General features: G+C 39.4%; 1 protein-coding gene across 1 annotated transcript in view; it reads left to right on the forward strand.

Moving 5' to 3' along the window:
• The first annotated feature begins 7095 nt into the window (after positions 1-7095).
• LOC144326440 (ciliary microtubule inner protein 2A-like) overlaps positions 7096-12107 on the forward strand; it is a 28691-nt gene continuing 23679 nt past the window's right edge. The window contains exon 1 of the mRNA XM_077922992.1: positions 7096-7151. Coding sequence (XP_077779118.1) covers positions 7096-7151 — 56 coding nt within the window. The remainder of the gene's footprint in view (positions 7152-12107) is intronic.

Raw genomic sequence — 12107 nt, forward strand, 5'->3', positions numbered from 1 at the left:
CCAGGTAAAGCAGATTCCTGAGTAGATCAGGCAGGAATTCACCAGGTAGATCATGCAGGTAGATCAGGCAGCAATTCATCAGGTAGATATCAATAGATCAGGCAGAAATTCACCAGGTTGATCAGGCAGGAGCAATTCATCAATAGTTCAGGCAGGAATTCACCAGGTAAAGCAGATTCATGAGTAGATCAGGCAGAGATTCAACAGGTAGACCAACAGCTCAGGCAGCAATCCACCAGTTAGAGCGCCAAGATTGGGCAGGAATTCACCAGGTAGAGTGCAAAGAACAGGCAGCAATTCACCAACGGATCAGGCTGCAATCCAGCAGGTAGAGCGCAAAGATCAGGCAGAAATTCCACAGGCAGAGCAGATTCATCAATAGATCAGGCAGGAATTCAACAGGTAGATCAGGCAGGTAGATCAGGCAGCGATTCAACAGGTAGATCAGGCAGCGATTCAGGCATGAGTTCAACAGGTAGAGCAGATTCATCAATAGATCAGGCAGAAATTCACCAGGTAGAGCAGATTCATCAATAGATCAGGCAGAAATTCACCTGGTAGATCAGGCAGGAATTCATCAGGCAGATATCAATAGATCAGGCAGCAATTCATCAGGTAGATCAGGCAGGAATTCAACAGATCAGGCAGAAATTCACCAGGTAGACCAGGCAGAAATTCACCAGGAAGATCAGGCAGGAATTCATCAGGCAGAGAAGATTCATCAATAGATCAGGCAGACATTCACCTGGTAGATCAGGCAGGAATTCAACAGATCAGGCAGACATTCACCTGGTAGATCAGGCAGGAATTCAATAAATCAGGCAGAAATTCACCAGGTTGATCAGGCAGGAATTCATCAATAGTTCAGGCAGGAATTCACCAGGTAAAGCAGATTCATGAGTAGATCAGGCAGAGATTCAACAGGTAGATCAGGCAGGAATTCAACAGGTAGATCAGGCAGGAATTCAACAGGTAGACCAACAGATCAGGCAGCAATCCACCAGTTAGAGCGCCAAGATTGGGCAGGAATTCACCAGGTAGAGTGCAAAGATCAGGCAGCAATTCACCAACAGATCAGGCTGCAATCCAGCAGGTAGAGCGCAAAGATCAGGCAGAAATTCAACAGGCAGAGCAGATTCATCAATAGATTAGGCAGAAATTCACCAGGTGGAGCAGATTCATCAATAGATCAGGCAGGAATTCATTAATAGATCAGGCAGAAATTCACCTGGTAGATCAGGCAGTGATTCATCAATAGATCAGGCAGAAATTCACCAGGTAGATCAGGCAGGAATTCATCAGGCAGATATCAATAGATCAGGCAGCAATTCATCAGGTAGATCAGGCAGAAATTCACCAGGAAGATCAGGCAGGAATTCATCAATAGTTCAGGCCGGAATTCACCAGGTAAAGCAGATTCATGAGTAGATCAGGCAGAAATTCAACAGGTAGAACAGGCAGCGATTCACCAGGTAGAGCCCTTAACATCTCCCCTATCTCCATTCCTTTAGGCAGAAAGATCAGGCCGCAATCCACCAGGTAGAGCGCGAACCTTTCCCTCCCCTTCATATCTAAATCCCCATGAATTCAGGCAGAAATCCCACAGGTAAAGCCAATTTTTCAGACCAGCTTCCCCTGTTGAACTCCTGCCTGCTGCAAGCAAATTGACCCGCAGATCAGGCCGCAATCCACCAGGTAGAGCGCGAACTTTTTCCTCCCCTTAATACCTAAATCCCTATTGAATCAGGCAGAAATCTTACAGGTAAAGCCAATTTTCCCCATAGTTTTACCAGCTGAAATTCAGGCCGATGTCACACAGGTGAAGCTTCACACTGAGATCTAAATTCCCATTGATTCAGGCAGAAATCCCACAGGAAAAGCCAATTTTTCAGGCCGGTTTCAGGCCACAATCCACCAGGTAGAGCGCGAAGCTTTCCCTCCATTTAATACCTAAATTCCCATTAATTCAGGCAGAAATCTCACAGGTAAAGCCAATGAATTCAGGCAGAAATCCCACCGGAAAAGCCCATTAATTCAGGCAGAAATCCCACAGCAAAAGCCAATTTTCAGGCAGAAATCCCAACGGAAAAGCCAATTTTTCAGACATCTAAATCCCCATTAATTCAGGCAGAAATCTCACTAGTAAAGCCAATTTTCAGGCAGAAATCTCACCGGAAAAGCCCATTAATTCAGTCAGAAATCTCACTGGTAAAGCCAATTTTCAGGCAGAAATCTCACAGGTAAAGCCAATTTTTCAGACTCCCCTTCATATCTAAATCCCCATTAAATCAGTCAGAAATCTCACCGGTAAAGCCAATTTTCAGGCAGAAATCTCACCGGTAAAGCCAATTTTCAGGCAGAAATCTCACAGGTAAAGCCAATATTTCAGACTCCCTTTAACACCCAAATACCCCTTAATTCAGGCCGCAATTCACCAGGTAGAGCGCGATCGTTTTCCCCATTGACATCTAAGTTTCCCATTAATTCAGGCAGAAATCCCACCGGAAAAGCCAATTTTTCCGGCTAGTTTTAAAGGTTGAGTTGCAGGCCGAAGTCACACAGGTCAAGCTCTAATTCCCCATTGATTCTGGCAGAAATCTCACCGGTAAAGCCAATTTTCAAGCAGAAATCTCACCGGTAAAGCCAATTTTCAGGCCGAAATCTCACCGGTAAAGCCAATTTTTCAGGCTAGTTTGACCGGTTGAATTGCAGGCCGAAGTCACACAGGTCAAGTTCCAAATCCCCATGGATTCAGGCAGAAATCCCACCGGGAAAGCCATTTTTCCAGACTCTAATATCTAAATTTCCCATTGATTCAGGCGGAAATCTCACAGATAAAGGCAATTTTTCAGACTCCCCTTGATACCAAAATCCCCATAAATTCAGGCAGAAATCTCACCGGTAAAGCCAATTTTCAGGCAGATATCCCACTGGAAAAGCCCTTTTTCAGACATCGAAATCCCCATTAATTCAGGCAGAAATCCAACAGGTAAAGCCAATTTTCATACCTAAATCCCCATAAATTCAGGCAGAAATCCCACAGGTAAAGCCAATTTTCAGACATCTAAATCCCCATTACTTCAGGCAGAAATCCAACAGGTAAAGCCAATTTTCATACCTAAATCCCCATTAATTCAGGCAGAAATCCCACCAGTAAAGCCAATTTTTTCACCCTAGTTTTGCCAGTTGAAATTCAGGCTGATGTCACACAGGTAGAGCTTCACACTGAGATCTAAATCCCCACGAATTCAGGCAGAAATCTCACCGGTAAAGCCAATTTTCAGGCAGAAATTCAACTGGTAAAGACCATTTTCCAGGCCGGTTTTAAAGCTTGAACTCCAGGCCGAAGTCACACAGGTGAAGCTTCACAATGAGATCTAAATCCCCATGAATTCAGGCGGAAATCTCACCGGTAAAGCCAATTTTCAGGCAGAGATCCCACAGGAAAAAAACCAATTTTCAGGCAGATATCTCACCGGAAAAGCCAATTTTTCAGACTCTCCTTAATACCTAAATCCCCATTAATTCAGGCTGCAAACCACCAGGTAGAGCGCGAGAATTTCCCTCCCTTTAATACCTAAATCCCCATTAATTCAGGCAGAAATCTCACCGGTAAAGCCAATTTTCAGGCAGAAATCCAACTGGTAAAGCCCATTTTCCAGGCCGGTTTTAAAGCTTGAACTGCAGGCCGATGTCACACAGGTGAAGCTTCACAATGAGATCGAAATCCCCATGAATTCAGGCAGAAATCCCACCGGAAAAGCCCATTTTTCACCCTAGTTTTGCCAGTTCAAATTCAGGCTGATGTCACACAGGTGAAGCTTCACAATGAGATCTAAATCCCCACGAATTCAGGCGGAAATCTCACTGGTAAGGCCAATTTTCAGGCAGAAATCCAACCGGTAAAGCCCATTTTCCAGGCCGGTTTTAAAGCTTGAACTCCAGGCCGATGTCACACAGGTAGAGCTTCGCACTGAGATCTAAATCCCCACGAATTCAGGCGGAAATCTCACTGGTAAAGCCAATTTTCAGGCAGAAATCTCACCGGAAAAGCCCATTTTCAGGCGGAAATCTCACAGGTAAAGCCCATTTTTCACCCTAGTTTTGCCAGTTGAAATTCAGGCCGATGTCACACAGGTAGAGCTTCACAAATGAGATCTAAATCCCCACGAATTCAGGCAGAAATCCAACTGGTCAAGCCAATTTTCAGGCGGAAATCCAACAGGTAAGGCGCATTTTTTCAGACTAGTTTTAAAGGTTGAACTCCAGGCCGATGTCACACAGATAGAGCTTCACACTGAGATCGAAATCCCCATGAATTCAGGCAGAAATCCAACAGGTAAAGCCAATTTTCAGACATCTAAATCCCCATTACTTCAGGCAGAAATCCAACAGGTAAAGCCAATTTTCATACCTAAATCCCCATTAATTCAGGCAGAAATCCCACCAGTAAAGCCCATTTTTCACCCTAGTTTTGCCAGTTCAAATTCAGGCTGATGTCACACAGGTGAAGCTTCACAATGAGATCTGAATCCCCCTGAATTCAGGCGGAAATCTCACCGGTAAGGCCAATTTTCAGGCAGAAATCCCACCGGAAAAGCCCATTTTTCACCCTAGTTTTGCCAGTTGAAATTCAGGCCGATGTCACACAGGTAGAGCTTCGCACTGAGATCTAAATCCCCACGAATTCAGGCGGAAATCTCACTGGTAAAGCCAATTTTCAGGCAGAAATCTCACCGGAAAAGCCAATTTTCAGGCAGAAATCCCACCGGAAAAGCCCATTTTTCACCCTAGTTTTGCCAGTTGAAATTCAGGCCGATGTCACACAGGTAGAGCTTCACAATGAGATCGAAATCCCCATGAATTCAGGCAGAAATCCAACTGGTCAAGCCAATTTTCAGGCCGAAATCCAACAGGTAAAGCGTATTTTTTCAGACTGGTTTTAAAGGTTGAACTCCAGGCCGATGTCACACAGGTAGAGCTTCGCAATGAGATCTAAATCCCCATGAATTCAGGCAGAAATCTCACCGGTAAAGCCAATTTTCAGGCAGAAATCTCACTGGAAAAGCCCATTTTCAGGCTAGTTTTAAAGGTTGAGTTGCAGGCCGAAGTCACACAGGTCAAGCTCTAAATCCCCATGAATTCAGGCAGAAATCTCACCGGTAAAGCCAATTTTCAGGCCGAAATCCAACTGGAAAAGCCAATCTTCAGGCGGAAATCCAACTGGTAAAGCCAATTTTCAGGCAGAAATCTCACCGGAAAAGCCAATTTTCAGACGGAAATCTCACCGGTAAAGCCAATCTTCAGGCAGAAATCTCACCGGAAAAGCCAATCTTCAGGCGGAAATCTCACTGGAAAAGCCAATTTTCAGGCAGAAATCTCACCGGAAAAGCCAATTTTCAGGCGGAAATCTCACAGGTAAAGCCCATTTTCACCCTAGTTTTGCCAGTTGAAATTCAGGCCGATGTCACACAGGTAGAGCTTCACAATGAAATCTAAATCCCCACGAATTCAGGCAGAAATCTCACCGGTAAAGCCAATTTTCAGGCGGAAATCCAACTGGTAAAGCCCATTTTTCAGGCTAGTTTCAAAGGTTGAACTCCAGGCCGATGTCACACAGGTAGAGCTTCACAATGCGACCTAAATCCCCACGAATTCAGGCGGAAATCTCACTGGAAAAGCCCATTTTCAGGCAGAAATCTCACTGGAAAAGCCAATTTTCCAGGCCAGTTTTAAAGGTTGAGTTGCAGGCCGAAGTCACACAGGTCAAGCTCTAAATCCCCATGAATTCAGGCAGAAATCTCACCGGTAAAGCCCATTTTCCAGGCAGAAATCCAACTGGTAAAGGCAATTTTCAGACGGAAATCTCACCGGTAAAGCCAATTTTTCACCCTAGTTTTGCCAGTTGAAATTCAGGCCGATGTCACACAGGTAGAGCTTCACACTGAGATCTAAATCCCCACGAATTCAGGCAGAAATCTCACCGGTAAGGCCAATTTTCAGGCAGAAATCCAACCGGTAAAGCCCATTTTCCAGGCCGGTTTTAAAGCTTGAACTCCAGGCTGATGTCACACAGGTAGAGCTTCGCACTGAGATCTAAATCCCCACGAATTCAGGCGGAAATCTCACTGGTAAAGCCAATTTTCAGGCAGAAATCTCACCGGAAAAGCCCATTTTCAGGCGGAAATCTCACAGGTAAAGCCCATTTTTCACCCTAGTTTTGCCAGTTGAAATTCAGGCTGATGTTACACAGGTAGAGCTTCACAAATGAGATCCAAATCCCCATGAATTCAGGCAGAAATCCAACTGGTAAAGCCAATTTTCAGGCCGAAATCCAACAGGTAAAGCACATTATTTGCAGACTGGTTTTAAAGGTTGAATTCCAGGCCGATGTCACACAGGTAGAGCTTCGCAATGAGATCTAAATCCCCATGAATTCAGGCGGAAATCTCACCGGTAAAGCCAATTTTCAGGCAGAAATTCCACAGGAAAAGCAAATTTTCAGGCAGAAATCTCACCGGTAAAGCCAATTTTCAGGCAGAAATCCAACAGGTAAAGCGCATTTTTTTCAGACTGGTTTTAAAGGTTGAACTCCAGGCCGATGTCACACAGGTAGAGCTTCACAATGAGATCGAAATCCCCATGAATTCAGGCGGAAATCTCACTGGAAAAGCCAATTTTCAGGCAGAAATCCCACCGGAAAAGCCAATTTTTCAGGCTAGTTTTAAATTTTGAGTTGCAGGCCGAAGTCACACAGGTCAAACTCTAAATCCCCATGAATTCAGGCAGAAATCTCACTGGTAAAGCCAATTTTCAGGCCGAAATCCAACTGGAAAAGCCAATCTTCAGGCGGAAATCCAACTGGTAAAGCCAATTTTCAGGCAGAAATCTCACCGGTAAAGCCCATTTTCCAGGCAGAAATCCAACTGGTAAAGCCAGTTTTCAGGCGGCAATCCAACTGGTAAAGCCAATTTTTCAGACTAGTTTTAAAGGTTGAATTCCAGGCCGATGTCACACAGGTAGAGCGTAACAATGGTAGCCAAGGGGAGTTGAAGGGGAGACTCAAACCCAGCACCCAAAGGTGCCCAGGGCAAGATGGCGTCGGTCGGGAAGGAGAGGTTCTTGCCGCAGGAACCCTATTATATCCCGGGGTGAGTTGGGATTATTTATTATTATTATTATTATTATTATTATTAGGAACCCTATTATATCCCGGGGTGAGTTTTTAATAAGAGGGAGAATATATTATTATTATTATTATTATTATTATTATTATTATTATTATTATTATTAAATATAATATAATAACAGTAACAGTATCAGTATCAGTAATAATAGTAATAATAATAATAATAATAATAATAACAATAATAAATAGAATAGAATAGAATAGAATAGAATAGAATAGAATAATAGTAACAGTATCAGTAATAATAGCAGCAGTAGTAATAATAATAATATAATATAATATAATATAATATAATATAATATAATATAATATAATATAATATAATATAATGTAATGTAATGTAATATAATATATTATAAAATAAAATAATATAATATAATATAAAGTAACAGCATCAGTAATAGTAGTAGTAGTAGTAGTAGTAGTAGTAGTAGTAGTAGTAGTAATAATAATAATAATAATAATAATAATAATAATAATAATAATATAATAATGATGAATAGAATAGAATAATAGTAACAGTATCAGTAATATTAGCAGTAGTAGCAGTAGATTATTATTATTATTATTATTATTATTATTATTATTATTATTATTATTATTATTTAATATAATATAATAACAGTAACAGTAACAGTATCAGTAATAATAGCAATAATAATAATAATAATAATAATAATAATAATAATAATAAATAGAAGAATAGAATAGAATAGAATAGAATAGTAACAGTATCAGTAATAATAGCAATAATAATAATAATAATAATAATAATAATAATAATAATAATAATAATAATAAATAGAAGAATAGAATAGAATAGAATAGAATAGTAACAGTATCAGTAATAATAGCAGTAGTAGTAGTAATAATAATAATAATTAATATAATATAATATAATATAATATAATATAATAATAGAAACAGCATCAGTAATAGTAGTAGTAGTAGTAGTAGTAGTAATAATAATAATAATAATAATAATAATAATAATAATAATAATAAATAGAATAGAATAGAATAATAGTAACAGTTTCAGTAATAATAGCAGTAGTAATAATAGTAATAATAGTAATAATAGTAATAATAGTAATAATAGTAATAATAATAATAATAATAATAATAATAATAATAATAATAGAATAATAGTAACAGTATCAGTAATAATAATAGGAGGAGGAGGAGGAGTAATACTAATACTAATAATAATTATAATAATAAATATAATATAATATAATATAATATAATATAATATAATATAATATAATATAATATAATATAATATAATAATAGTAACAGTAATAGTAGTAGTAGTAATAATAATAATAATAATAATAATAATAATAATAATAATAATAGGGGGGCAACTCAGAGGGTCTCTAATAAGAGGGAGAATATATAATAGAATATATAATCAATAAGATGATGGTTATATATATATATATATATATATATATATATATATATATATATCTCCCGGGGTGAGTTTAATATCAATAAATGATAAATATTATTATTTATTAATAAATAACAAGAATATTAATGGGGGCGACTCATTAGAGGGTCTCTAATAAGAGGGAGAATATATATATATATATATATATATATTTCTTCTATATATTTAATATTATTATCGTATTCTCTGTTAATACATAATAGTATTTATTTTTATCAATATTAATCTATATATTAATAGATAGATAGATAGATAGATAGATAGATAGATAGATTAATATTAATAAATAATAAATAACATTATTTATCAACAAAGAATATTATAATGTTCATATTCAATATCAAATATGATTCAATATATTCAATATATTCAATAATAAATATTTGCAGATCTCCCTATTTCCATGCAGATCTCTTTCTATTCAGATCTATCCATTTCCATGCAGATCTCTTTCTATTCAGATCTATTCCTTTCCAGATCTCCCTATTTCCCTGCAGATCTCCCTATTTCCTTGCAGATCTCTTTCTATTCAGATCTCCCTATTTCTTTGCAGATCTCTTTCTATTCAGATCTCCCTGTTTCTTTCCAGATCTCCCTATTTCCATGCAGATCTCCCTCCATGCAGATCTCCCTATTTCTTACCAGATCTCTTTCTTTCCAGATCTCCCTATTTCCATGCAGATCTCCCTATTTCCATGCAGATCTCCCTATTTCCATGCAGATCTCTTTCTATTCAGATCTATCCATTTCCTAGCAGATCTCCCTATTTCTTTCCAGATCTCTTTCTATTCAGATCTCCCTATTTCTTTGCAGATCTCTTTCTATTCAGATCTCCCTATTACTTTCCAGATCTCTTTCTTTCCAGATCTCTTTCTTTCCAGATCTCCCTCCATGCAGATCTCCCTATTTCTTACCAGATCTCTTTCTTTCCAGATCTCCCTATTTCCATGCAGATCTCCCTATTTCCATGCAGATCTCTTTCTATTCAGATCTCCCTATTTCTTTCCAAATCTCCCTATTTCTTTCCAGATCTCCCTATTTCTTTACAGATCTCTTTCTATTCGGATCTCCCTATTTCTTTGCAGATCTCTTTCTATTCAGATCTATCCATTTCCTAGCAGATCTCCCTATTTCTTGCAGATCTCTTTCTATTCAGATCTCCCTATTTCTTTGCAGATCTCTTTCTTTCCAGATCTCCCTATTTCTTTCCAGATCCCCCTATTTCCATGCAGATCTCTTTCTATTCAGATCTATTTCTTTCCAGATCTCCCTATTTCCCTGCAGATCTCCCTATTTCCTTGCAGATCTCTTTCTATTCAGATCTCCCTATTTCTTTCCAGATCTCCCTATTTCTTTGCAGATCTCTTTCTATTCAGATCTCCCTATTTCTTTCCAGATCTCCCTATTTCTTTCCAGATCTCTTTCTATTCAGATCTCCCTGTTTCTTTCCAGATCTCCCTATTTCCATGCAGATCTCCCTATTTCCATGCAGATCTCCCTATTTCTTTGCAGATCTCTTTCTATTCAGATCTCCCTATTTCTTTCCAGATCTCCCTATTTCTTTGCAGATCTCTTTCTATTCAGATCTCCCTATTTCTTTCCAGATCTCCCAATTTCTTTGCAGATCTCTTTCTATTCAGATCTCCCTGTTTCTTTCCAGATCTCCCTATTTCCATGCAGATCTCCCTATTTCCATGCAGATCTCCCTATTTCTTTGCAGATCTCTTTCTATTCAGATCTCCCTATTTCTTTCCAGATCTCCCAATTTCTTTGCAGATCTCTTTCTATTCAGATCTCCCTATTTCTTTCCAGATCTCCCTATTTCCATGCAGATCTCCCTATTTCTTTCCAGATCTCTTTCTTTCCAGATCTCCCTATTTCTTTGCAGATCTCTTTCTATTCAGATCTCCCTGTTTCTTTCCAGATCTCCCTATTTCCATGCAGATCTCCCTATTTCTTTGCAGATCTCTTTCTACTCAGATCTCCCTGTTTCTTTCCAGATCTCCCTATTTCCATGCAGATCTACCTACTTCTTTGCAGATCTCTTTATTTCCAGATCTCCCTATTTCCATGCAGATCTCCCTATTTCCATGCAGATCTCTTTCTATTCAGATCTCCCTGTTTCTTTCCAGATCTCCCTATTTCCATGCAGATCTCCCTATTTCTTTGCAGATCTCTTTCTATTCAGATCTCCCTGTTTCTTTCCAGATCTCCCTATTTCTTGCGGATCTCTTTCTATTCAGATCTCCCTATTTCCATGCAGATCTCCCTATTTCCATGCAGATCTCCCTGTTTCTTTCCAGATCTCCCTATTTCCATGCAGATCTACCTACTTCTTTGCAGATCTCTTTCTTTCCAGATCTCCCTATTTCTATTCAGATCTACCTATTTCTATGCAGATCTCCCTATTTCTTTGCAGATCTCTTTCTATTCAGATCTCCCTATTTATTTCCAGATCTCCCTATTTCCTTGCAGATCTACTTATTTCCTTGCAGATCTCCCCATTTCCTTGCAGATCTACTTATTTCCTTACAGATCTCCCCATTTCCTTGCAGATCTCCCTATTTCCTTACAGATCTACTTATTTCTTTGCAGATCTCCCTATTTCCTTGCAGATCTCCCCATTTCCTTACAGATCTCCCTATTTCCTTGCAGATCTCCCTATTTCCTTGCAGATCTCCCTATTTCCTTACAGATCTCCCTATTTCCTTGCAGATCTCCCTATTTTCTTGCAGATCTCCCTATTTCCTTGCAGATCTCCCTATTTCCTTACAGATCTCCCTATTTCCTTGCAGATCTCCCTATTTCCTTGCAGATCTCCCTATTTCCTTGCAGATCTCCCTATTTCCTTGCAGATCTCCCTCTTTCTCTCCAGATCTCCCTCTTTCCTTGCAGATCTCCCTCTTTCTCTCCAGATCTCCCTATTTCCTTGCAGATCTCCCTCTTTCTTTCCAGATCTCCCCATTTCCTTACAGATCTCCCTATTTCCTTACAGATCTCCCCATTTCCTTGCAGATCTCCCTATTTCCTTACAGATCTCCCTATTTCCTTGCAGATCTCACTATTTCCTTGCAGATCTCCCCATTTCCTTGCAGATCTCCCTATTTCCTTGCAGATCTCCCTATTTCCTTGCAGATCTCCCTATTTCCTTGCAGATCTCCCTATTTCCTTGCAGATCTCCCTATTTCCTTACAGATCTCCCTGTTTCCTTGCAGATCTCCCCGTTTCCTTGCAGATCTCCCCATTTCCTTGCAGATCTCCCTATTTCCTTGCAGATCTCCCTATTTCCTTGCAGATCTCCCTTTTTCCTTGCAGATCTCCCTATTTCCTTACAGATCTCCCTATTTCCTTGCAGATCTCCCTATTTCCTTGCAGATCTCCCTATTTCCTTGCAGATCTCCCTCTTTCCTTGCAGATCTCCCTCTTTCTCTCCAGATCTCCCTATTTCCTTGCAGATCTCCC

This window comes from Podarcis muralis, chromosome W (assembly GCF_964188315.1).
Source record: "Podarcis muralis chromosome W, rPodMur119.hap1.1, whole genome shotgun sequence".
Lineage (NCBI taxonomy): Eukaryota > Metazoa > Chordata > Lepidosauria > Squamata > Lacertidae > Podarcis > Podarcis muralis.